Genomic DNA, 27,509 nt, shown 5'->3' with positions numbered 1-27,509 from the left:
GAGAAAGGGAGAGTGACTTAAATAAATTAGTTTTCAGAAATCCCTTCAACAATGCAGAAAGTCAAGAACTTATATTAGAACAAAAGAAACTGCCTATTGTGCTATAGAAGCAAATTTCAATCTCAAACCTAACAGCTATTGGAGCTTCATTTTCCTCACCTATAAAATGAGGATAATAGTAGTATTTACCTTATAATCCATTTAAGTAATCACTATAGGAGGTGGCACATAGTCGCCTCAAAAATATTGGCAAAGGGTATGTTCATAGACTGAGGAATAGGGAAAGGGTTTCTCTTAGATGCCCAGCACTTGTATGTTAATAACTATCAAAACATAAAAAAGTTCACTTCATGAAAATGTATTTACTTGACATTAAAGTTTTCCTTGATAAAAAAAAAATGAAAGCTGTTAAATCACAAAAAGATCTGCAGATATAAACAAAACAGATACCAGATCTCATATAACCCTTGCTTACAAACTATCTGTTCAGAGATCTTGTTTCTTTCTGATTTTTAAAGTTCCATTTTTCTGAGGATGTGTTATGTCACACCTTAACATGTGAGAGGTGTTTTTTTTTTTTTAATTTTAGAATAGTATCCTTATTATTAATCTCTGCTGGAGTGGCATCACTGAGAGGCTCACATTGTTTTTATTCTACTTCAAGTGAAAAGGTTGGAGTGGGGGATCTGAAAGCCCTCTATTGGAAGAGCGGCTCAATGTTTGTAACTCCCTGAACTCGGAAAACTCATTTGAACGTACAGGAACATGTTTTCTTTGCAAGATTTAAAGGATGCTTATTTCACAATGGTTTCTTGAGATGCTCTAAAACGAAAATGGCTTTGAAAGATTCTGTCACTGAAGAGTTGTATTAGCTACAACTGATAACATTGCTTTCATATACAGAAGCTATAGAGGGCAGTGTATATACTGCTGATTCTTTACAACCTACTAATTTATTATCATCTACTATTTACTTATTGGACCTTCTCTCGTTCTTACAGCATTGTGAGATTCTTGCAGCTTGAGAAGTTATATAATGTGGTCAGTGACACGTGGAGTGTGGCTGAGTTTGTCCAGGTTGAAAAGTTGTACTGTGCCCCATTGTCCTGATGTAAGAACACGCTATGGGTAAAAAATGTATTACAGTGGCACTTCCTTCTGGCACTTTCAAGATTAAACCCCGATGTTAATGAGTTTGGGAAAAAGAAATGAACAATCTTCTAAATGGAAGACTACGGCTGGCAGGACAAAATAATGAAGTAAATTTTTTAAAGTATGGAATTTTAAACCACCAGAGAAGAATTCAAGTCCCAGATACCCTCCCTTATCAGCTTTACAAACTTGAACAACTCCTTTAATCTCTTAGCCTCTATCCCCTCATCAGTAAAACCAAGATGATAATACAGCTATTATAGGATTAAAAGAGAGATACCATAGTGCCTGGAAACAAGCAATGGAGACTGTAAAGACCTGTCCTCCATGAAATATGTCTATTATACCAGTCCAATTCTAAAGAACAGAGTGTAAACTAAAGTAGAGGAAAGCTAGTCTCTCCAACCATCAATGTGATGCAGGTGGTTTACAGAGGAATCATGGTGGTACCCTCAGAATTCAGAGTTCAGTTAAAAAAAAAAAGAGCCACACACACCAGAGATGAGCTCTGAAAAACTGTGAAAGCCTTTTTAATCAGCTTTGCCTTTCTGAAAAGGATAGCAAAGGATGGTGTTTAAAAGCCTGGGCTTTGAAGCACAAGAACCAGTTAAACCACAGCTCTGACCACTTGTTAGCCCTATAATCTTGGGTGTATTACGTGACCGTTCTTAATCTCAGTTTACTCAGTAAATGAGGATAATCATTCACTTACACAGTCAGTATATTTTAAGTGCATGCTAAGTGCCGGGCACAATGCTGAGAGCCAAAGCTACGGCAGCAAACACTGACAGAAGTCTCTGTCATCATGGTCGTCAGCCTTCCACTGGGGAAAGACATGCTAAACAAGACAGATGAGTGATATATTCAATGTCTTAAATGGTTATAAGTACAGTGAAGGCGGAAAAAAAGACAATGGAAATGCTGTTTGGGGCAAAATTTGGGGGTTGCAATTTTAAGAGACTGGCAGGCAAGGCCTCCCCGACAAGAGTTATTTGAGTTGAGACCTGAAGGATGTAAAGAAATGAGGCATGTATATGAAGAACAGTCCAGAAAGAGAGAACACGAGGAGCAAAAGTCCTGAGGTATGCTTGAAAAATGGTGAGTGGGAATAGTAGACAGAGTCCTCAGATGGAATTAGATAAAAATACGGGGCTTGAAGACGCTAATCAAGGACTGGCTTCTGGGTTATGAGGTTTCGAGAACATATGTCAAGAGCTTAGCACAAGATCTAGCCTAAGCATTAAATAAGAAGTATGGAGGCACCTGGGTAGCTCAGTCAGTTAAGTGTCTGACCCTTAATTTCGGCTCAGGTCATGATCTCATGGTTTTTGAGATCAAGCCGTGCATCAGACTCTGCAGTCAGTACAAGAGTCCATGGGGATTCTCTGTCTCCCTTTCTGTCCCTTCTCTGCTTGCACTCTCTCTCTCAAAATAAACATGTGATAGTAATAATAGGAAGAAGAAGGAGAAGAAGAAGAAGAAAAAGAAGAAGGAGAAGTAGTAGTAGTTGTTGTTGTTAAAGAGTTTCTTCACCATTCTGACTACAGTCTTCAGAGACTAGAGAAATTCTGCAAGAGACATTGAAAAAAATTATGTAGAAAAAGAAATGTAAACGTCTCCAAAATGCTAATGTTATTATACCAGTCTAATTCTAAAGAACACATAAGTGACTGTGGCGTTTTTCCGTATATCTGAAGACCAAGCATCTGGAAAAATTAAAGCTTGCCGTTGGTTGCTTGGCATCATTTACTGAGAGTGTCATAATAATTTGCTGACAGTAAATCAGAAGTACTTAGAAGTATAGTTATAGTTCTTTAACTGTTTCATTCAAGTGGCCCAATCCAGAAGGGACTCCTTGTCAATTTAAGAACCTGGGAAATGTATTTGGCCACACTTACTGGGGTCAGCGATGTGCTCTGATAGGCCAGGGATAGTCTGCAGGGGGAAAGGGTAAAATGTACCATCCAGTTAATGTACCAAAGTTTTTTCCATAGATGCTAGTGCTTCTGTCATTCAGAAACATGTTACACAAATCCCATATGATCTCATTTATATTTCTTATCATTAACACCTTGGTGTGAGAAGAATAGGACCAGCAGGACAGGGATGGAAAAAAATGATTAGGGCATGTACAATTTTGGTTTTAAGATGCTGTGGGATAATAATTGCTATATCAAATTAGTACTTTGTAGGTTTTGGGGAGTCAGGGGAGAGAAGTTAAACGTAGATGTCACCTATGCCTCAGGGATGGATGGTAGGAAGAAAGGGGAGAGACAGCAAGTCAACAGGTAGTCTTTTGTGATACATGCTATGAAAGGGAAATCCAGATCGCTATGAAGAATGCTGGAAGGGGACTGACCTTGACTAAGGAGCAGGAAGCTATTTCTGAACAAGAGCTTAAATTAAGATCTACGTGAAAGAATGAGGGAAGCTGGGGACTGGGTAGTGGGTAAGAAGGAAAGTGGAGAAAGAGAAAGCCAAGAGTTCTAGATACAGCAAATATCAGAGGCAGAGGTCTGAGTGTGAAAGACTGTTGCTCTGAGAAAATCTGAAACAGTTCAGTGTTGGAAGGACAATGATTCTAAGGTGGAAAGGGGAAGTAGCTGAGAGAGAGTCATTGATACTAATGGAAGGAGGCCAGGGTTCATGCCAAGGGCACCGAAGACCATTTAAAGTTTTTCAGCACAGATATAATTTGATTGTATTTATATCTTATATGGTTTATATTGCCTGTAATACAGGAAGAACTGTTGTTTCTTGTTTGTTTGTTTGTTTGTTTTTTTAATGAGGAAGGAACAGGACTTGGGGTCTACAGATTTGCCTTCTAATCAATCTAGGCCAAAATCATTCCAGTAGTTTAGACTAGGCAGTAGGATGGAGAAGGAAAAAAAAAAAAAAAAAAAAAAAAAAAAAAAAAAAAAAAAAAAAGAATGCAGTGACTGATTGAATGGGCAAGTGAGCACAAAAGAGAAGTCAATGATAACTTTTACTCTATATGACCTAAAAAGGTCAGGGATGAAGGTGTGTCACTGACAACAATAATTTTCTCATTCTCCCTGAGATGTGCCATGATGACAGTGTTGTCTTTGGAGACTGCCACAAAATGTAAGTGATTCTTATTACCTATTGATTCAATAAATATTCTGACCAATTGCTGTGTGCCAGACACTGTGCTAGGTACTGGAGACGTAGTGGCAATAAGACCAACCCTCCCTCCCCCTGCTCCCCCCCACGCCGCACCGTGGAGTTAACACTCTGGTTAGGCAGTCAGACCATACCAAAAAAAACACAAAAAACAAAAGAAAACACCCCAAAGCAAAACCATCATCATGTCAGAAAGTGATAAAGGCTCTGAAGACAAGACAGTGACCAGGAGGAGGGATGAGGGTCTCTCTGAGGAGATACCTCTTTTTTTTGTTTGTTTTTTAATGTTTATTTATTTTAGAGAGAGAGAGAGACCGAGTACAAGTTGGGGAGGGGCAGAGAGAGAGGGAGACACAGAATCTGAAACAGGCTCCAAACTCTGAGCTGTCAGCACAGAGCCTGACATGGGGCTTGAACTCAGGAACAGAGACCTGAGCCGAGGTTGGATGCTTAACCGACTGAGCCACCCAGGCTCTCCGTCTCTGAGGAGATAACTCTTGAACAAATACTTACATGACATGAAGGAGCCAAAAATTCTATGCAAACCAAAGATTAAGGGGAACATGACTAGTATGTTCAGAAAATCAAGGAGACCACTGTGTGTGGAAAAGAAGGCATACAAGTGAAGGGGAGTACAATGAATGAAGGGGACAGACAGGTAACAGGTAGGGGGCACAGAACATGTAGTCTCAGAGATCATGGTAATGATTTTGACTTTTACTGTGTGAAAATAGGGAGCCATGGAGGATTTGAGACAGAGGAGTCACTAGATCCAGATTATATAATATTGTCCCCTTGATTACTTTGTTGAAAAGAGACAATAATTGCACCATAGTGAAAGAGAGGTTAAGGCCTGTTTTTTTTTTTTTTAACGTTTACTTATTTTTGAGAGAGAGACAGCATGTGAGTGGGGGAGGGGCAGAGAGAGAGGGAGACACAGAATGCGAAGCAGGCTCCAGGCTCTGAGCTGTCAGCACAGAGCCCGACGTGGGGCTCAAACCCATGAACTGCGAGATCATGACCTGAGCCGAAGTTGGCCGCTTAATCATCAGAGCCACCCAGGCACCCGGGTTAAAGCCTGTTTTTACATTCATCTAGAGGAGAGATGATTATATCATGTGCAAGAGCAGTGGTGGTAGAGATGTAAAGTTTGGGTGCTAGATGTATTTTGGAGGCAGCACCAAGATTTAGATATGCCCTGAAAAAGGAAAGTCAAGGACAAGTTCAAGATCTTAATCCAGGGAATGTGAAAGGCTAGATCCTGCCATCAGCTGGAATAAGGAAGACCAGAGGAGGAGAAATGTGAGAGGGAGAAGGATTGGAGGTATACTAGGTTATTGGAGACCCTCAATAACCACTCTTTTCTATTATTCTAAATTAATATCATATATTTGTGATCACCATATAAGTCTGTGTGTTGCCAGCAGAGAGAACATTATCAACCAGAGCTCGGGGATTTGTAAAAAATAAATAGATAAAATACACATTTCACTGATCAGAAGTAGTTTAGAACAGGCAGGAATTTAACATGTATGTGAAGGAGGAGGAGATAAAGCTAGAGGGGTAGGCAGAGAGCAGGCATGGGGGTCTTTATATATCACGCCTTGCAATCTGGCTTTATCTCACAAGCACTGAGAAGGTACTGAAAAGTTTTCTTAGCAAGGTATTCTTTAACAAAATAAAATCATGATAAGAAAACCTTTCAGTACCTCCTCAGCACTTAGAAGATAAAGTGTCCGCTCATGGACTCAATCTACTTTAGCTAAAATTGTGGCCACTTGTAGATAACTTTAAGGTCTCTGTTAAACTGGAGAAGGCTTTAAAATCACATTAGCCCACCAAGCCAGAAACGGCTTATCTCCTCAACCATTACCAGAATGAATGCATACATCTTGATGTTTGATTCATCATATTTTGGACCCAAGTGGACATTTTCAGGCAACCACCATTCCTAATCAGTGGATTCTATTAGAAGAGAGTGATGCAAATCGCAAGAGTTATATTTCTCCTCAGTCAGTCTATTGGCTTTGATTAATCTTTTTCCACATGATCTATAGTGCAATACATAGTCTTAGATACAAAGAATTCTTAGATACTAGTTACTATGGCAAGCTCGTAATTTCTGGGTTCCAGTTGGTCATATTTTCACAGACACTTCATTTCCTTTCTGGTTAGCCATTGTGCTTCAAGTTATGGTGGCATCTGTATTCCGCAGGGCATAGGATTAAAGAGGAATATATGAACCAAACTCCTGACTTTCACAGTTCGGTAGTGTGAGCTTTCCTGGTGGGAGCAGGCACTGCTTGTCATATAAGTAGTCAGGGATTATTTTCTGCCTTACTAACTAGACAAGGTAATACCTAATAGCTTTCATTTATCTGATGGGGAATGTCAATCTATTACAAATACGGCTCCCTTCACTTTGCTTTCTGGAAAGGCATTCTGACAATGGTACTGGAAATTCACAAAATTTTTAAACTAATGGCATTTCTGTCTTCCATCCTCAGTATGATACACTTTAAATTAGATGTCTTTTATTTATTTTTTTTTAAAGTGTATTCATTTTGAGAGAGTGTGAGCTAGATGAGTGTGGTAGGGGCAGAGAAAGGTGGGAAGAAAGAGAGAGAAAGAGAGAAAGAATATCCCTAGCAGACTCTGCTGCTAGTGCAGGAGTCCAAAGCGAGGTTTGAACTCATGAATTGTGAGATTAGGACCTGAGTCGAAATGAAGAGTCAGACGCTTGACCCACTGAGCCACCTAGGTTCCCTGAAATTAGGTATCTTTTAAATGAGATTTCAAAGGGAGTTATTACAACTTGAAATTTACAAAATGATAACAGTGGACCATGTGAAATTGAAGGTCCTTGACTGTACTCATCCATTTATCAAGTATTTACTGAACTCAAATGTAATAGGATATTTAAACTGGACTTTTCCCATGTCAGAGTGTTGGTAGATGATAATATATTAAGGATTTCTATATTCCAAAGCTGAGTGCTCGACTACCTTTATAACAATTCCAAAATCAGCTATGCCTACATTAACCATTAACCACCTTACAGCTCTGTAAACAAAGGCCTAGAGATGTAGCAAGAGATGTGGGCAAGGCCAAAAGTGAGGATCTTGTCAGAGAAAGCTGTTTGGCATGCTGTCAGTTCTAGGTCACTTTTGAGGGTGGGTATGGGGATAGAGGTAAGAACTTTCTCTGAAAACTCATCTAAGGGTGACAGACTTCAAGTACACCTAGAAATGTCCTCTGGATGGTGAGGGACATAGCAACTGGCATTTGACATACCTCAAAAGTCTAAAGGTCAGTGCCTGGATTTATGGGTGCCTCAGCCACACAGCACAACAAAAACAAACAAACAAAAACTACATCAAGAGAGGGCTGCACTTGGGCTGATGGAGGGGAAAGGTATGGTTTCCTACAGAAGAGAGTCAGAGCTTCCACTTAATCATATGTGAATCCTGCAGGGCAAAGGATCCACAACAGGGGAGGGGACCTTCACAAACTTAGAGCTGCAGAAGGGTGAAAGGATTGCCCATGTCAGAGGAACTTCATTTGGAAATCCCTAGTGACCAAAGACCCTCACCAAAGTGCCTCATGAGGCAAAAACTAGCCACTGCACATCATCTCCCATCCAGAAAGACTCAAGGCTGGAAGACCACTGTACCTGTTATGTGAGGCTGTGTCCTCTTTCCTATAAATCTCTTTCACCCTGAGGAGGATTCATGATATCTATGAACTTTAAAATTGGATATTGAAGGGAAAAGAAGGGAAATTGCCCATACCTGGCTTCTTACTGCAGACTTCTCGGACTGAAGCAGGTCAATGAGTGTGGACAGTAAAAAGCATCTACTTGGCATTAACACAATATTGACTTAATTGCTTAACTGAGATAATTTTTGGTCCTTAAAGCTCCCAATAACACAAGGACCTGATAAGCCATAGTGAGATCAACATCTTCCCAGCATTTTATCTGTGTATAGTGCATGTGTGTCTGTGCATAAAAATTGGACTCCTATTGAACATGCCATTTTTAATTCATAATGTCTAAGGTACACCAGATACCAGGAAATTTTAAAAATACTTTCCTTTTTTGTTTTTTAATTTAGTTATTTAGGGGCGCCTGAGTGGCTCAGTCAGTTAAGCAGCTGCCTTCAGCTCAGGTCATAATCTGACGGTTTGTGGGTTTGAGCCCTGCATCGGGCTCTCTGCTGTCTGTACAGAGCCTGCTTCGGATCCTCTGTCCCCCTTTCTCTCTGCCCCTCCCTCACTTGTGTTCTCTCTCTTTCCCTCTCTCTCAAAAATAAACAAAATTTTATAAATAAAAAAAAGTTATGTATTTATTTTTGGAGGGAAGGGGTAGAGAGAGGGAGAAAGAATCCCATGCAGGCTCTGAGCTGTCAGAATAGAGCCCAATGTGGGCCTTGATCCAACAAATGGTGATATCATGACCTGAGCCAAAATCAAGAATCAGATGCTTAACCAAATGAGCCACCCAGGTGCCTTAAAAATACTTTCCAGTGGGGCAGTACTGTTTTTATGCATATTTTTTAAATCAAGAAAGGAAGGCACAAAAGACTGAAGTAACTTTCCAAGATGATAGAGTAAGGCCTTAGAATTAGACAGAATGTTCCAGAGTTTATGTTCTTGACTGTACACTATATCCCCCATCTCATTAAATAGTCTTCTTCCTTCATAGGTTTGAAAGGTCCCATACAATCGTTGCCTATAATTTATTCCACTAATTCTCCACTGTTATAAATCTAGGTTTCTTCCAATGTATTATTATTTAAAATGCCATCCTTTGAAGATTGTAGGTATGTCCTCAAACCTCATTTATGTGTCCATCTCTGATTATTCTCTCAGCATAAATTCCTTGATGAATGAGTTCAGACCACTTTCAGGGTTTTCTAAGATGATTACTCTCATTTTACACTGAAAAGCTGATGTTGCCCCCATCACATAGCTAGTAAAGCATAGAATTTGGGAATAGCATCCAGGTTTCCTGATGCCGAACTGAGAATCAGAATGTTTGTTTTTCCTATGTGAATTTGGAGAATCCACAAAGGTGTGAGGAAATATTTGTAGATGGAACTGTGGGGAGCCTTTTCAATGAGGTCTCACGTCTGCCTAGGTACAAAGTCATCTATGCTATCAAGAATATTGTGAGAACCTGGTGTGAAATCTTCAACACCAACAAATGGGAAACAAACAATGGCAAAAAAAAATAATTCCCAAGTGTCCTTGGGGAAGTAGCCTATTGTTTCTGAATCTCAGTTTTATTACTGGTAAATTGAGAAAAGAATTAATGATAAATATCATTTACAGATACCTATTGTATGCCAGGCACTCTACCAAGTGATTTAAATAGATTATTTCATTTAATCTCACCATAATATTATGAAATAAATGATAGCGATATTTCTTTTTTAGTGGTAAACAAGCTTAGAAACATTACATATATCTGATATCATATCATATATTCTGAAACCCCAACTTAAAATGAGCTAGTGTGGCTTCAGAGATTGTACTCTTTATCCCTATTTTCTTTATTCTCTTCCTGCCTTAGGCACACCAAAAATTTTGAAAGGAATATATAAAAACAATGCACATAAGGAAGTAGGAAATTATGGCTCATTCTTCACAGGAAAACATAATTTATTTGGCCTCCTATAGAACTCGTTTGGTTCAACTGCCCTTGGACACAAGTAATGTGATCAAGAGGAAACAGATTAGGGGCACCTGGGTGGCTCAGTCGGTTAAGCGTCTGACTTCAGCTCACCTCATGATCTCACGGTTCATGGGTTCAAGCCCCATGTTGGGCTCTGTGCTGACAGCTTAGAGCCTGGAGCCTGCTTCAGATTCTGTGTCTCCCTCTCTCTCTGCCCCTTCCCCAACTCGCACTCTGTGCCTCTCTCTCTCAAAAATAAACATTAAAAAAATTTTAAAAAAGAGGAAACATTACTGGAAGGTGTATGAACTTTGGATTCGGTAATACATGGGTCAGAACCCCAACTCCACTAGTGACTGGCTGAATACATACATATGTGCTCTCATAGATGTTCAAAAGGCTGAAACTAGCTGCCTCACAAGAAGTAAATGAAAAACTTTGGGGACTTACAATAGATGGGAGATGGGCTAATGTAAGTTTCACTTCACAGAGGCTAATTCGTGAAGCAGATCTATTATCAGAACTTAGGCCTCTGTCCTTTACTCCAGTCCTCTGTACTACCCTCTATACTACTAACCTAATTTATAGTCCATATCCCTATTTGTGAACAAAAGGTATCACTCCCAAAAGTTGTACTGATATGACTTGAAAACTTGCTCTGTATCAAGGAGATGAGAATGAAAAATGGCTTGAGGAATTTTTCCCTATGCCTGAAACCAGACAAAATGGCGACCCTGGCATGTAAAGGACAGGGTTTTGACATAGCTCCAAATAGCTCCAAGACTTAAGTGGCAACAGCATTTTGGAGCCATGGGAAAGTATGTTAGATCTCAGGCTGAATTTTTCCATCATAGCTGAAAGAAGAAGAAAAGTTGAGTGGGTGGAATTGAGGACAGGAAGAAGGTACCAAACAAGGTACTCAAGGTGAATGATCCTACTGATGGTGGGTCTGGGCTCGTCTCTCCCTCCACTACAATGCCTCTTCTCTGCTATTCTCTATTTCTGGAAACCTTCAGAGAAGTGAACAGCTCCTCAAACCAATTCCCAGTCATCTAACTTTAATGAAATTTTAATAGAGCATCTGTGTGGTTCAACTCAGAGAAACCTCAGATCCTTATATTTCCCTTTTAAATGATGCCACAAAAGCACTGCTTACTCAAGCAGCTATTGGTTGTACAACAGCAGCAATTTTAGGAATAGAAACTGCCACTTACCAAGCCTGCACCATGTGACAGACAACCAGAGAAAGCTCATGATGAGAAATGGTAAATAAATCTCCTGACTGCTAGGAATTCAAAGGGGCACATTTACACTCTCTTTCCACATGCCTTCCCCACAATCTCGTAATACCTGGAGAAGAAACTGAAAAAATACTCTCTTTTCCACTGACAGAATGGAACTATTATCCATCTTCTTAAAAGCTCTTAAAAGTTTTTCCTGAAACAAGACTGGGCAGGGAAAATGCATACAGATAAATGCCAGCAGAGCTCTCTCAAAATCAGAGCAATATTTAAAATTTGGAAGACTACAGAAGTCTTTGTTTCTTTTTACTTGGTGGATAGATAACATACTCAGGGCAAACTGCTACCCTCTGTCTCTATGTCTGCAAGTCCCTGTGGCACAGGGAAAAGAACAAATTATCTGGCAAAAAGTCATTCCCCTTTAAGGAAAAGCTAAAAGACCCCCCCCCGCCCCCCATAACTAAGAAAAATGAAGTCCTTTATGTGACTTTTTATGTTCTTTGTAGTAAGAAATTATTTTTAAAAGTTTAAAATAAACACAATATTTATTATATTAGAAAATGCAGATAATCAAAATACGAAAATAGTTATTGGACATTATATTGTGAATGGATAACACAGTTAAACTTTTTGCTATTTATTGATTTCCCTGAATATCCTTAAAATTTGTTTTGTTTTTTAATGCTTATTTATTTCTGAGAGAGAGACAGTACATGTGTGTGCATGCATACAAGTGTAGAAGGTTGGGGGCCGGGAGGAAGGGCAGAAGATCCAAAGCAGACTCCACACTGACAGCAGAGAACCCGATACAGGGCTCAAACTCATGAACCGCGAGATCATGACCTGAGCAGAAATCAGATGCTAAACCGACTGAGCCACCCAGGTGCCCCCCCCAAACTGAATATTCTTGATCAGGTACGTAATATACTTTGGTAAGGTTTGCAGATTATGAGAGGTTCAATGGTTATGTGAGTTTATTGAACAATATTTACAACAAAGGAACCCATTTCTGAAGCAATGTGGGAGAAAGTCAAGGTCTGCTAATTTTAGGATATCAGTATAATTTCTTTATAATTTTTTACATTAGACTATGGTCTAGCCTATAGTTTGATAAGTACTGTCCAACTTTGTCTGATTCACAAGATCCTGGTTATAAGTGCTTGGGTATACAGCTTAGAATTCATGAAATATACAAGTAGGAAAATGTAGTAAAATTAGATGCCTTGTCGTACCACCACCAGACGAGAACATCTTCATTTATATCCCAGTCAAAACGCTTTCCAAAACTGCCTAGTATCGTCAGAGAGAAATCATTTTAGAGAATATTCCATTTACGATGTGTGTGTGTCTAAGTCTTACATTATGAGACATTATCTTCTTACTACACATATTAAAAGCACTTTGTAAAAAGAAAAAGAAAGAATAAAGGGTTTTCTCTTCCTTTAGAACACAAGGGTTAGAGTAACTTACTTGTTGAGTGCGGTTAGAGCATTTACCTGTTTATTCTGTCGGTGGGAGAAAGTAGACAGAGCTTCCACATCAACCTGGTGCCTATGACAATAAGAAGGTGCATCTCACAGAGCACATGGTGGATATAAGCCAGATTCTGGTTCTTGGATGGTCAAGAATTTTCTAATTATAGTGGCTCTGAGCACTTCTAAAAATGTTTTATCTGCCAAAAAATGCTTATAAGTTGTATATTATCAACTAATACTGAGATACATTTACCTAAAATATATATGTGGGTGTGTATACATACATACATACATAAAATTTTTGTAAAGATTTTTAAAAATGCTACATCTTAACCTGGTGTTGTCAGTAGGCATTAATTCTGCCTCCCAGGCAATATTTGGCAATGTCAAGAGACATTTCTGCTTGTCCTGGCTGGGGATGACCCAGTTAGTGGTATTTGGTGGGTACAGAGTCCAGTGATGCTGCTAAATAACCCACAATGCACAGGACAGCCCTTCACAACCAAGAACTATCTGGTCCACAAGGTCACTACTGTCAAGTTTATGAAACCTTTAACTGGACGTAATTTGATACCCTATATGTAATGTCTACTTGTTCTTGCTTGCACATTTGCTTAATGCCAAGTAGAAAGCTTATTCTCATTCACTTCTCAGAAGATGATGTTCTGCTGTTTTCTGGTAGGTTACCTATTTTTGGATTTAGTGCAGCTCCTTGATTTCACACTGAAAAGTCTCTGGGAGGACTTTGTGTTGTTTCGTCTTGTTTTATGTTTGGCTACGTTACGTCACTTTGGCATGATGTCCTATTAGCTCCCTTAAGTTAACAAGAAAGCTTTCTCTAGCTGCTCTTTCCTAAAAAAGTAGCAAAATGACTTCTGATTCTTCACTCATCTCTCATTACACATCTCAATGTTTATGCTGAAACCAAATCAAAGGTAAGGGCATAGAGAAGGACCAACATAATATACTGTCCAAAAACCAAGGAAGATAAAATTTTGCTTATCGTGAGTGGGGTTATAAAAAGCTTACACTTACTAAAATCTCATCAATAGAAGATAAATGCAGGGTTGTTTACCTTTGTGGTAACATAAAAAACACAGGTGGGAGTCTTAACTTCATTAAATTCTAGACAGGCATTTTTTTAACAAATTATTTCAATGATTTAACTAAATGTACTTATGTTCTGAAAGGCTGAATATCACACTGGATAAAACCAATAACGAGGAGGGGGGCAATGGAAACATTTTTAAGACGAAACATAAGTGAATTCTATATAGCTCGAATGGGACCGTTTAATTAGCCCTGAAATTGAAACAAACCAAATATAAGATTTAGTCTAGTCATGCTATGAGACATTCATAATGCATTTGCATTTTCCCTTGTACTCTGAGACTCAAGGCATCCAACATCACTATTCAAAGGTAAACAGAATTACTTAATGCTTCTTGCTAATGATCAATGTGACAAAATAATTCAGATAAGATATGGCATAGGTTTTCAGTGTTTATCCTAAATTCATCTAGATCCCTTGCACACAACTGACTGGAAAATGTATACTTGATCCTACTCACAAAAAATCTCACAGAATTAGAATACTGGCCAGCATTATGGGGCACCAGGGTGGTTTAGTTGGTTAAGCATCTGACTTGGGCTCAGGTTATGATATCATGGTTTGTGAGTTCGAGCCCCACATTGGGCTCTGTGCTGACAGCATGGAGTCTGGAGCCCACTTTGAGTTCTGGGTCTCTCCTTCTCTCTATGCCCCTCCCCTGCCCCTGCTCACACCCTGTCTCTCTCTCTCTCTCTCTCTCTCTCTCTCAAAAAGAAGTAAACATTAAAAAAAAAAAAAAAAAAAAAAAAAAAAGAATACTGGCCAGCATTTAATGGAATGGCTTTGCTACTGATGGCAGATAGCATTATACGTGGAGAACCTTGTTTTATTTTTTTAACCTTATAATAACTGCAAAGATTCATGAAAATGCAATTGTCAATCTCAAATTTAACAACCATAACATTTATGTAGGAACCCATGTCCTGCCTGTCCTTGTTTCGTTTTTCCCCTGGTCTTTTCTCCTTCATCTCTATTTTTCCTGCTCCACATTATGAACCAGAACATAAGCACTGATTCAGTTAACCCCTTATCAAGCAGAGAAAAGGCCAGAGGTCAAATCAACAAGTCATCAGAAACGACAGTTAATTTTTCATGAGCGGCCATTGACTCAGGCATTGGTCTAAGATAAATGCTCTCCATTAATTCTTTAAAAGGTAAAAAGAGTAAGAACTTTACAGATGTTCTGGCTAAATATCTCAATAACAATTTAACAATTAGTTTATAACAGCAACCTGAAATGCCTGGTGAAAGTACAGATTTGTGGGCCCTCGCCCAGACGTCCTGATTCACCAGGTCTGGGGTGGTAGCCCAGGAGTCTGGATTTTAACAGGAAGTCCATGTATTATCCTTGAGAAACACACACAAGGGTTTATACCACAGGCTTTGTGCAATGCAACTTATATTTTATTCTCAGTTCTAATAGTGGCTCTGTAGCACTCCAGAAGTGGCTAGAGAAGTTGCCAACCTGGATAAAGCTTTAGTTTACCATCTGTAAAATGGGAGCAGGGACATCAATCTCTTTTGTGTGTTAATATTAAAGCGCTCATTTTAAAGGCCTGACACATAACTGGTACATGATAAATGGTCTATTGGTAGGAGTGGTATCCATCATTATCAACATCATCACCATCACCATTCTGTCCCCATTAATCCCTGGATACTCATTTTAGGGAAACACAGCAGTTCTAGAGGAAATAATGGGAAACCTTCAGATTTTTTTTTTAATTTTAGAAAACGTAATCAAAATCAAATGTACTACAGTAAAGACATGTGTGCTAAATTACCATTTGGTGTCTTTGCTTTTGGCAAGAATATTTCAGCTCCGTGGGGTAATGTTCTCATATGCTGCTCAGAAGTAGAACTTGGCTTCTTGACACATTCTTCTTAAGGATAAGCCAATTAATATTATTTAATAAATGTGACTTGATTTGTGGATAATATCACAAAATATGGAAACGATGGTGTGCATGTCATTGACTTCCTTGTTGAATAATTTATGTACATTTTGAAATATTTTTATAAAGACTCAGGCTGCCTTATAAATATATAGGTAGCACAATGTAGTCTGTTGGACAGTTTGGGCTCATTAAAAATATGAAAACTTTAAACATGAAGGAAAGGAGCTTTGCTTTGATCTTTGGCATTACAGGAAGACACCCTCAAACTCATCAACTAAGAGGAATAATGATGACAACATCGTGTTTCCATTTTTCTATGCTATTCTATGGTAAGTGTCAAGTGTGACACTCCCTTCTAAGAAAAACACAATACAGTGGTTTTACCCTAACAAAACTCATGGGCAGATACACTGAAATGTTCATCCTTACGTGGCATAAACCCCTTGCCTGCACTGACTGCACACACTGGCACACTGACATCGAATGGCACTTTTCACTCACACAAATGTAGGAGGACGTCTTCAATTAATAAGAGAGCTGGATTTCACCAGATAGCACCAAGTATAAACATTACATTTATTGCCAATAGAAAGATGCACATAATGGAATCTTACCAATACTAATCGGCTTATATTATCAGGTCCATGAACGATAATGTTCATTATAAACCAATATTAGAATAAAATTCCAAGCACACCAATAAACCTGCTGCTAGAGTTATTTAATGTGCTTTTATGCAAAGAGCATGTGGTTCTAATCTAGATTCTGTTGATGCAGCAGATTGTTACAAGTCCAATAGTTGCATGTTATGCTACCCAATAGATGATAAGTTGGGCAGGTCAGTTCATCAGGCTTTATCTCCAATTAGCACTAAAAATGCACACAGCAAACTATAGCAGAGAAAAGACTCGACCTTGCTAAATTAGACATGCTGGAGAGAGGGCAAATGAAGCCCTATTTTCAAAGGGAGGATCCCTAATACTCTGTAATCAAAATGTACCCTCTTTGGAAGAGGAACACCTGCCATCAAAACATAAGGTACCAAGTTAACCCACTGTACCATACTTAGAGAAAGAGTTTCATTCTCTATGAAAGATTCTCTCTGTCTCCACTCCCTATCCTCCCAAAATAACAAAACAGGCAAGGTTACCTTTCTCACAGTGGCTTCCTGTGAATCCAGAAGGACAGACGCATTTGTTAGGAGACACACATGTTCCACCATACCTGCAGCCCTCTTGGCAGAAAGCTGTCACAAAAAAATAAAATAAAATAAATAATAATAATAGTAAGAGATTTCTCTTAGATAAGATGGCAATAAGGAAACTCATGGTGAACAGCATGAACACAGAAACAATTCTTTCTTCGTTGCAGAGAAAGTACTTATCTGTTGACATATTTAAAAGTTTCTGTATACAAAAAGAAATAAACATAATACCTATTTCACTGGTTTATATGAAATCAATTGAAATAATGGATATTAAGTATTTAGCACAGGGCTGGCATGTGCTAAGGGGTAGTTAGTATGAGCAACTATTACTATTGCTATTATTCTGATTATTGATAAACTTTAAATCAAATAGGAAACTAGAAAGGATAGGGTAGGGTCAAAGGCAAAGGCATTTTATTTTATTTTATTTTATTTTTTTAAACATTTATTTATTATTGAGAGACAGTGAGAGATAGAGCATGAGCATGGGAGGGGCAGAGAGAGGAGGAGACACAGAATCTGAAGTAAGCTCCAGGCTCCGAGCTGTCAGCACAGAACCGGACGTGGGGCTCGAACCCACAAACCGCGAGACCGTGACCTGAGCTGAAGTCGGATGCTCAATTGACTGAGCCACCCAGGTGCCCCAAACACAAAGGCATTTTAAATGCGATTTTGAAACTACTCTTTGTAACTATTTTTAAAAGATCTTTTATTATAATAAAAACATTTGTATATTACTTTAAAAGATTTGGAATAGTCTATATAATTTTTGATGACATAAATTTAACTAAGTGCTTACTGTTGGATATTTAAGATGTTTCCAACAATTCCATAGTAAAACATTACCTTGTCCTTATAGCTAAAATGCTCAATACACCTCAAATTATTCCTTTAGGAGAAATGCTTCAATGTGCAAATGCTGTTTCAAAGGATGTATTCTTTGTTAAGTCTTTTGATAAACCAAACCCCAACTCAGTGCTGCCCTGTTAACCTTCAGAGACCAGGTTGCTTTCCCATATTACCCACTAGCTGTATAGCTCCATGAACCTCTCCTTAGCAGTACCACCTATAATTGTTCACTTATGTATAATTAGTTACCACCTTCTATTTCATCCACTGGCCTGTAAGACCCATCAGGACAAGTAACTGGATTGTTCTTGCTCCCCACTGTACCGTAGTTTTAGAACCTGAGCACACGGTAGTTGCTGAATGAACTGACCTATATTCTGCAGATTATTCTGACAAGAAAACTCTTTTTCTAACAATTCCTCAACACTTCCATGCTGGATAATTTATGATCAAACCCTTCAGCATAACCCATAATATAGTGTACCAAAACCGCAAAATTTGTCATTAATGAAGATGATTGCAACTTGTTACCACTGAGTTTCTTTCATTCACAAGAGACCTAGGTGAGCAAATGCTTTTAATTGCTGCTAGAAATATGCCACACTGGAAGAATGTCATCGTTATATTTTGCCATCATCACCCAAATAATATGGGTTTAACTTTTAAAAAGCTACATAAAAACCTCTGGAGAGTTGAACACTAGTTCAAATACATAGAACTTCTCACAATATTACCATTTTCCACATCATTTAACATCCCCTGGATAATTTAACATTCTGTAGCTTAGTAATTAATCGTGAGCTCCTTTGCATCTGTCAGAGGACACACAGCGTGTACCTTGCTATTCAAATACGATTTCCCATTTTCTAGCATCTTAGTACCCTAAGACTATGCAAAACACATTTGGACCACATCAGCCTTGGTATATTCATCACAAACCAATATGTATATAAACATATGCATACAAACGTATACAAAATCTCTTGCCCCCAAAATCACACATTTGGCCTCTGGTGACTGACATTTCAAGTAGGATATTTAACATATAGCTCTGCACCAGAGCTAGTAACAAAAAATAAAGTGTTGTTGCAGGCTGAAATGGCAGATGGAAAGCTGGTAAGGAGCAGTTTCAAGTGACCCCAAAAGACGACAGGAATTAGGAAGCAAGAAGCTCAGCTTGGGTTTCTTTAGTGAAACAAACAGCACTTGGGCCAGAGCTGTATGCGCATGTGCGCACACACTTAAACAGATTCCTAATAATATGCGTGCGTGCTCCTGACTTACTCAACTCTTACGAAGAAATGATCGAGGTTTTGTGGCAAGCATAATGTTTGTAATGTTCTAAGAATGCAGATGTCATAATAAATAGGGTGCTGTGAGGACGAAATGAATTAGTGTTTGTAAGGGCCTTTAAACAGTGTGTGGCACATAGTGTTAAATAACTATTTTGTTAAATAAAATTGATTGATGGCAATATTGTCATGACGGTGAAGCACAGAGTGGGAACAAATTGCCTAATACCCAGACAATATAAGCCCATTCGACAAGGAGTAGGGCTTCCCCAAGATGGGTTAAAGGCATCCCTTGTTGTTTATGCTTGATTTAGTTTCTAATAATGGTAGTAGTGACCTTTATCATGGAAATGACAGATAGGTGTTACTGTTTCTTTCACAAAAAAGGTAAAAGCAGGGCTCAAAAACAAAGTATCCTGTCTAAGGCCACTCAGGTAGCAAAGCAGAAGAGCAAAGATTCAAGCAGACTTCTTTGGCTATAGGCCTTGCCTTTTCTTTATATGTTACAGTGCAGGTTAACCTGCAATTTGGTATTCACATGGGCAGCTTTGTTCTTTTTTGGATAGTTCCATAAGGGCTAAGTAAATGGTCTATAAATTGAAAGAAAAAATAAATATGTCCAAATTGCACGTATGGCACCAAATAAGGGGGGTAGGGAGCTGGTCATGTTCATCTTATCTAATCTCCATTTGTGTCTGAGCCTAGTCACAATTTACGAAATCTAGGCACACAGTATTTTTTGATGGACTTTATCTAGAACAGAAATTCATTACCTACTCAAACCTCAGAGAGTATGACAAAGTAATTTAAAAAAAAACAAAACAGAAAAGCAAATAAAGAAGGAACATGTCATCCAAAACTTGAACTACCCGAAATCAAGATCAATGCAAAGTATTTCTTTGAATACTTTAAAGACATCAAAAGACACTGGCATCCTAAACTAAAGGTTGTGGATAGATTATTTATATCTGGTTCTTCTTGATCAACTATCAGCCCAGCATTTCAAAGACAAAGATTCTGATGCTCAGAGGACCTATAATTTTGCACAGCATTACTTAGTGGATGGTATAACCAAAACAAAAAGCCAAGTCAGCACTACATTTCTTTCCAGTTTCTGGGAAGACAGGATAGAAGAACCACATGACTCAAACCCTTGTTCTGCATTTAATAGCTATGTCACCTACAGCAAATTATTTCACTTCTCTGGACCTCAGAGAACAAAACAAACAATAATGACAAAAACACCTACACTGTGCAGGTTACATTGAACTGCCAATGCAAACCACCCAGCGCAGGGCACTACAGGTATAGTGTGCTCAGGACCTGGAGGTGACTGTTGTTATTTATCACCAGGATTCTGTTTTCCCAAAGAACACTACTATCATGCACCGGTTTTTGTTCTAGATGTGCCAAGGATTACACAGAAAAGATCCCTATGCCATGGAGCTTATTCTTTAATGAAGGCTCATGGTCATTCCTTCCTTGACCTGATGAGTTTAGTTCTATCACATGGTTTACAGTGAAACTTGGAATCATAGCTACTTTGCAAACTCAGGAAAACTCAGGCATCGTGGGTATGTTGCTCTTTTGTCAACCACTAATTCGAAGCATGACTTGAATAGATGATAAATATGCAATGAAATTAAAAACCTGATTCTGCCATTACAATGCCATTTGTTATTAATGCCATACCCTGGGGGAGATGTTGCCCTGGACCAACTCTGAAATGGTATCATTCTGTTTTTGAAGGGACTCTCTTCATTGTGCAAGAAAACCAGAAAACTCAAAATTGAGGGAGCATTAATCCACAGAAAGACTACTTGTTTTATATTCAAAAAGTCTCAGCATGTGGAACAAAACTTGGACATATAGGGAACAAAATGAGAATATAGGTTTGCAGATGCCCAGTATCATCATCATGTGTTCAGTGTGACAATGCTGGTTTTACACTAACCAAAAAGTAATAACCATTCAAGGTCCAAACACTTTGCAGGATCCTCAGAAAGTTTTCTGGGCATATATTTAGTTTCCAGGGATACTCAGTATGCTGACAAAATATAAGGAAACATACAAGTTTCATTCAGCACCATCTGATAAAAGGAAACTCTTTTCTTTCCTCCTGGTTTCCTTGAGGAAGCATTTTCCTCGAGCTCATTTCTGACCTGTGCAGGCAGAGGAATTAAATTCTGTTGGTAAATCTGGGGAGAATATGTATCAGGGTGATGATTCTCAGGTGGGAGAAGCAGGAAACAAGGCTGGAAGCACCATTAGAAGTATGTAATTGTTACATTTCTAGCTTTGTTTTGGATAGTTACTAGATGTGAATTACAGCCTTTAAAAATAACCATCAAGATACCTCAATAAATAATAGCTGCCTACCATGGACCAATGATTACATGGTATTATGAGCCAAAGATTATAATTAAGTTGATTATGTGCACCTAAAACCCCAAATGGGGAGGAAATATTTAAAACCTATTCATGCTTACCAAAACTCCATGGCCACCCCCACATCTTTCTTGGGAATGAGCTGCCTTCATTCAGATGGAATCAATTTTCCTTACCTCCCAGATGATGCCTTCCTCCCTGGAACCTGGTTGGTAAGTCAGCCTTCTTCTGTGTTCATTCTTAGCAAACTACCTTGTCTTACTGACTTAAACTCATCTTCTTCAACCCAGCTGTCAGTAACAAAGGTGATATCACCTCTATGTTTGCTTTTTGGTTTATTCCTCATTTCTTTCAGAACATGGTACATATCAAGACCCTCTCAAACATGTCTGGTTGTCACAGATGGCAGGTAGGGTCAGTGCGGTAATGACATTTGGTGGGTAGAGGACAGGGATGTTGCTAAACGTCTTGTAATGCATAGGTTGGCCCTGCATAACAAAGAATTATCTGGCCCAAAATGTCAACAGTGTTGAGACTAAGAAACTCTGCTCCAACTTTACACAATGTAAGTCTATTAGGTGTCTCCAGGAGCAAAATTATGTTACTTTAACCCTTTTTTCCATTTCTACCTCCTTAATCTCTTCCCCCCCTGCAAAAAACAGTTAAAATGCAGAAAAAAACTAAGAATAAAATCATCCAGATGGCTAGTCTGATAAATAAAATCAAACATCCAGATGTCTACAACTCTCCATTTTCATATTATTCTGGTCTTAAGCACACAGTATACTGCACAAGTTGATATTTAACTATTGCCTCCAGGTCACCATCACCCCTATTACTTACTATGTGTGTTTGTATCCACAGCTGTAATAGCCCTTTGCATTCTCCTTTTCAACACTAATAATACTAACAATAGTAATGGTGAATTCCATTTATGGAAGACCTATTAAGGCCTTAAAGACTATATTCCATTTCATCCTAACAGCAGCAGCACTGTGGATTAGCCATGTTATCCTCATTGTCAGATGAGAAAGCTGGCTTAGAGAAGTGGAAGGTCACACTGCTAAGTGGTAATCTGGGTTTTGAGTCCAGCATCAATCACCTCTTTCTAAGTCATTACCATTTTGAGCTTGCCCACCTACTGTGCACAGAAAACATGCTGGGTCCTAAGAAGTCTACAGCTAGGTGAGAGATGGCAGAGACATCTAAAACACATACAAAACCAAGAATAGGGGCGCCTGGGTGGCTCAGTCGGTTGAGCAGCCGACTTCGGCTCGGGTCATGATCTCGCGGTCCGTGAGTTCGAGCCCCGCGTCAGGCTCTGTGCTGACAGCTCGGAGCCTGGAGCCTGTTTCCGATTCTGTGTCTCCCTCTCTCTGACCCTCCCCCATTCATGCTCTGTCTCTCTCTGTCTCAAAAATCAATAAACGTTAAAAAAAAAACACACAAAAAAACCAAGAATAAAATGCAGTAAATGCTATGATAGCAATATGAATAAAATGCCGACAGAACATAGAAGACAATGTGATAAATTGTGCCTGATGGACTTAGGGCAAAGCTTTTCAACAGAGCTGGCATTTGAGTTGGGTCTGGAGGAATGAATGGGATTTTTGCCAAGAAGAGAAGCACAGGAAAAGGGACACTTCAGGTCAAGGTTTGTCCTGCGGAAAGGTATTGAATAGAAGATGAAAATGAGTCAGTGTTTATAACTCACATCAAGGTTAGAGGCGGAGCATTAGAAGAAAATGCAGTTAGTCATGCAGGCAAACAGGAGCATGTTAGCACCTGCGAACCATCCTCTCCATCTTCCCATTTCCCATCCACTTCCTGGATCCCATCCACTTCCGTCCACTTTGTTAGTGACCTCAAGGCACAGTAGTGTACTGCCTGGATATCTGCATACAGACTCTTTTGTTCTGTCCATCATTCTAGTTATTTGGTTTAACATAATGCTTTGCTAATCTTTTTTACTACTCTAAATAGTAGGCTGTAAGTTTTATTCAGAAACCTTCACATACACACAACCAGTAATATAAAATTGACTCTCAGTATGTGTAATGCATTTCGATGTTTTCTACTGTATTGACTTCCATTGCATTGCTTTGCACTGTACTCTATTCTCTATCATTTTTAAAATAAGTTATCATTCAATGACTTACTTCCCCAGCCCGCTAAACCTGCACTTTAAACTAGGCACTTATTTCACACATCCTTGGTAATCACTGTATTCTTCTAGTCCACAGCATTCTGTGACAGTATGTCGCGCCACAGAGTCACTTTTAGATTAATCTTCAGATTTTGGTGTTAGCTCTAGAAAGAGTGATATGAGTAAATGTTGCTATTCTCTAGGGATATAGTTGCAACAGAGGCCATGTGGCCTGAAAAGTCAAAATATTTACTATATGAGCCTTTACTGAAAATCTCTTTCAGAGGAAAAAGTAGTTGGGAATGACCATGGTTAAAAGGAGAGATAGTGCATCCTTTTGCATTTTGTTTTGGAGGGGAGAGGTGGGGTGAGGCTGTATATATGCTTCTCTGACTGGACTGTGAGATTCTTAAGGATGAGGGTCATGTTGTTTGCAATTCTGCCTTCCTCTCTATCATCTTGAATTCTGGTGATATTAAACCTGTGTATTTTGGTAGAGTACATCAATTATGTAAAGAAAACAAAGTTTGAGAAGTCAGTTTTGTGTCATGAACTGTATCATGAAATTTGAGATCAACATTTGACCAAGTCAGATCAATTCAGTTTTAAAAATGGATCATTTACTATGTGTTCAGACACTCGATACTCTAGTAAGACATGATCCCTATCCTCCAGAATCTGAAAGTCTATTATAATGATTCTCCCTGAGGCAATCCTCCCCTCCCCAGGGGATACCTGGCAATGTCTGGAGGCATTTTCCGGGGTCACAAATGGGGGAGTGCAGTGGTGGGTGTACTGGTGGGCAGAGACCAGGAATGCTGCTGCTAAACATCCTGCATGCACAGGACAGCCCCAAAGCAAAGAATTATCCAGCTCAACATGTCAACGGTGTCAAAGGTTAGCAAAGGTAGACAGTCCTTTTTATTTAGTCATTCAACAGATACTTATTGAATACCCTCTGTGCCAAAGATTATTCTGAGAACCAAGAATTACAAAGAATAGAGAAAAAATACTTCAACTTATGGGTCTATATTCTAGTGGGAGAATATATACAATAACAAAATAAGTGTGTAAGTGACACAGTAAGGTAGATGATGACAAGCGATATAGTGAAAACCACAAGAGAGCAGGAGAGTGGGGTAGGGGGAGGTGACAGTGGGGGAGGGTTACAGTTAAACAGGGCAATTGTGGAAGGTGTCACTGAGCAGGTGACAGCTGAGTAAAGACACAAGCGGAGAAGGAGTGAGCCATCAAGCAGAAAAGTGTTCCAAGCAGAGGTTACAGCAAGTGCAGAAGCCCTGAGGGGTAGAGTGTACAGATCACGTTGTGCTTTATATATCCTAGCAATACTGCCTGCACAAACGTCTTTCTAGAAGATCAAAAAGAGGTCCACACAACAGCAGATGACTAAGCTGAATCAGAAAAACAGTAAGGAACAAGGCAGTTTGGGGCCAAGGAGGGTCAAGTCAGGGGTGGGGAGCAAGAGCACATGCAGAAGGACAGATGCATGGAGCACCACTGGTGGAACCAGAGGAGCACCGAGCTTGCTGGGAGATGGGCCATAAGGAAGGAGATACAGTGACTGTGACACAGTGACTGTAGCTGGTATTCTTTTTTTTTTTTATGTTTATTTATGTTCCAGAGAGAGAGTGTGTGTGAGCATGGGAGGGGCAGAGAGAGGGAGACACAGAATCTTAAGCAGGCTCCAGACTCCAATCTGTCAGCACAGAGACTGACGTGGGGCTCAAACCCACAAACCATGAAATCATGACCTGAGCCGAAGCCAGACGCTTAACCCACTGAGCCACCCAGGCAACTCCCCCACCTTTTTTTTTTTTTTTTAATATTTTTGAGAGAGAGAGAGAGAGCACAAGCGGAGGAGGGACAGAGGATCTGAAGCAGGCTCTTCAGTGACAGCACAGAGCCTGACACGGGGCTTGAACTCATGAGCCATGAGATTATGACCCGAGCTGAAGTCCGACACTCAACTGACTGAGTCACCCAGGCGCCCCTGTAGCTGGTATTCTACTAACCCAGGCTTTGGGCTATTTCACTGAAGAGCCACTTCTTTTTTTTTTTTTTTTTTTACGTTTTACTTATTTTTGAGACAGAGCATGAACGGGGGAGGGTCACAGAGAGAGGGAGACACAGAATCTGAAACAGGCTCCAGGCTCTGAGCTGTCAGCACAGAGCCCGATGCGGGGCTCGAACTCACGGACTGCAAGATCATGACCTGAGCCGAAGTCGGTCGCCCAACCGACTGAGCCACCCAGGCGCCCCAAAGAGCCACTTCTACTTTGCCTTCCTCCTCAGGTACTCACTGCTCTTACGAACGATTCAGAACGGCCAATATTGTCTTATTTTCCTGCAATTCCAATTTCATTCAGAATAAAACTGGTGGCTTTTTCCTAGGAAAGCACAGCCAAAATGATGAATATGAATAAGTTTCTTGAGTTTAAAGTCTCTGAAATGTAGAAATGGAAGAATCACATAAAAGGAAGAGCAATGAAGCAAAAAAATCTCTAAAAACTTGGGAATGAGGAATATCCGGCCCTGATTTTTTGCACGTAGGGGTCAATCATTCACACATTACTCAAACAACATGGGTGTCTGTGGAATTCTTCCATAGAGCCTACAGCTTGGTGTGTGGTTATGACTCTGGAAACAGGTCTAGGTTCCGGTCCCGGTTCCAACCATTATTAGCTGATTGATTCTCACCCCTCAGCTTGGGTGAGATATAACTGACATTAAAAAAAAAGCATTGTGTACATTTAAGGTGTAAAATATGTTGATTTATTACATTTTTATATTATAAAAGGATTGCCACCATGACCTTATTTTGAAAATTGCTTAATCTCCTTAAGCACCAAATTCCTTATCTGTATAGTTAGGTCAATAAGAGAACCTATGGCACACTGATATTACTGGGATTAAATAAATAGTGCATATAAAGTATCTTTCACCATGCCCATGAACATAAGTACACAATAATGGTCACTTCCTCTTAAATCTGTCAGTCTCTTATTCTCTAGGTTAATACAGTGCAGCAATTTCTTCCCAAATGTGAAAACTTGTGATCTGTCTTCCCCAACTGGCATATAAACTGATGCCAGAGTTCAGGAGAGTTTGTTGAAGACTAGAATCAATAGGAAGGAAAATAATAAGGGATTAAGACAAAAACCTAAGAAGAGGAACAGAGTAAGAGTTGGTGTTCAAATCTCAAAAAGCAAAATTCAGGAAGCTAGTTAAGGATGTCCCACAATGTAAAAAACTAAGACAACAGTCAAGTTTTATCTTTGCAACAAAAACTCTGAAAGCAACTCAAAATGTGGTGTCCAGCATTTACAGGAGCGCTAAAAATGGGAACCTGCAAGTGCTATCTGTGAAAAGCAGTTGAGGAGAATGCCCGGGGTGAGGAGGTCAGAAGGTTTCCTGCTGCATGCCCTATTGGAGTCAAGACCTATATTATACTGTGACCTCTGGAGGTCACGGTCTGGAAACTTTTAAGAAACAAATTCTAGTAACCTCTCCCCGGGAAAAGCATTCTGTGATTTTATATAACCACATGGAATGAGATGTTAAACCTTGAGTGAGATATGAATCCAGGCTGCAGTGATAGTAGCTGGGTCATCTGGGTGGAGCTGAGCTCTTGAGAAGGTTTTTCCATTTCCTACCTCCACCTTGAAATTGGAGCGATTTCTCAGACGCATAAAGCATTCTGTGCTTTGGTTTAAAAAGCGCTCCACAAGAATCTTAACAGGCAATCTGCAATGGAACCATTCTGTAATGAATGAGGACATGAAGAGGACAGGAACTAGATGACATGCCCAAGCAAAAGTTAATTACAAGGCAGAGACTGAGAATTCCAGAATCTCTCCCCAATGGGAGAAAGCTTGTTTGTGTTTTTAAAGGAGTAGAGAGGGAAAGAG

General features: G+C 39.4%; 1 protein-coding gene across 3 annotated transcripts in view; it reads right to left on the bottom strand.

Annotated features, from left to right (window-relative positions):
• The window catches only part of NELL1 (neural EGFL like 1), an 885,592-nt gene that overhangs the window by 223,056 nt on the left and 635,027 nt on the right, over positions 1-27,509 (bottom strand). For 2 of the 3 annotated variants that reach the window (XM_042959041.1, XM_042959043.1), the window contains exon 15: positions 16,849-16,944. The exons of the other annotated variant lie outside the window; for it this stretch is intronic. In XM_042959041.1, coding sequence (XP_042814975.1) covers positions 16,849-16,944 — 96 coding nt within the window. The remainder of the gene's footprint in view (positions 1-16,848; positions 16,945-27,509) is intronic. 3 annotated transcript variants of the gene reach the window in all.

Source organism: Panthera tigris, chromosome D1, assembly GCF_018350195.1.
Source record: "Panthera tigris isolate Pti1 chromosome D1, P.tigris_Pti1_mat1.1, whole genome shotgun sequence".
NCBI classification, from domain to species: domain Eukaryota; kingdom Metazoa; phylum Chordata; class Mammalia; order Carnivora; family Felidae; genus Panthera; species Panthera tigris.
This window is presented reverse-complemented; position numbering and strand designations above follow the sequence as displayed.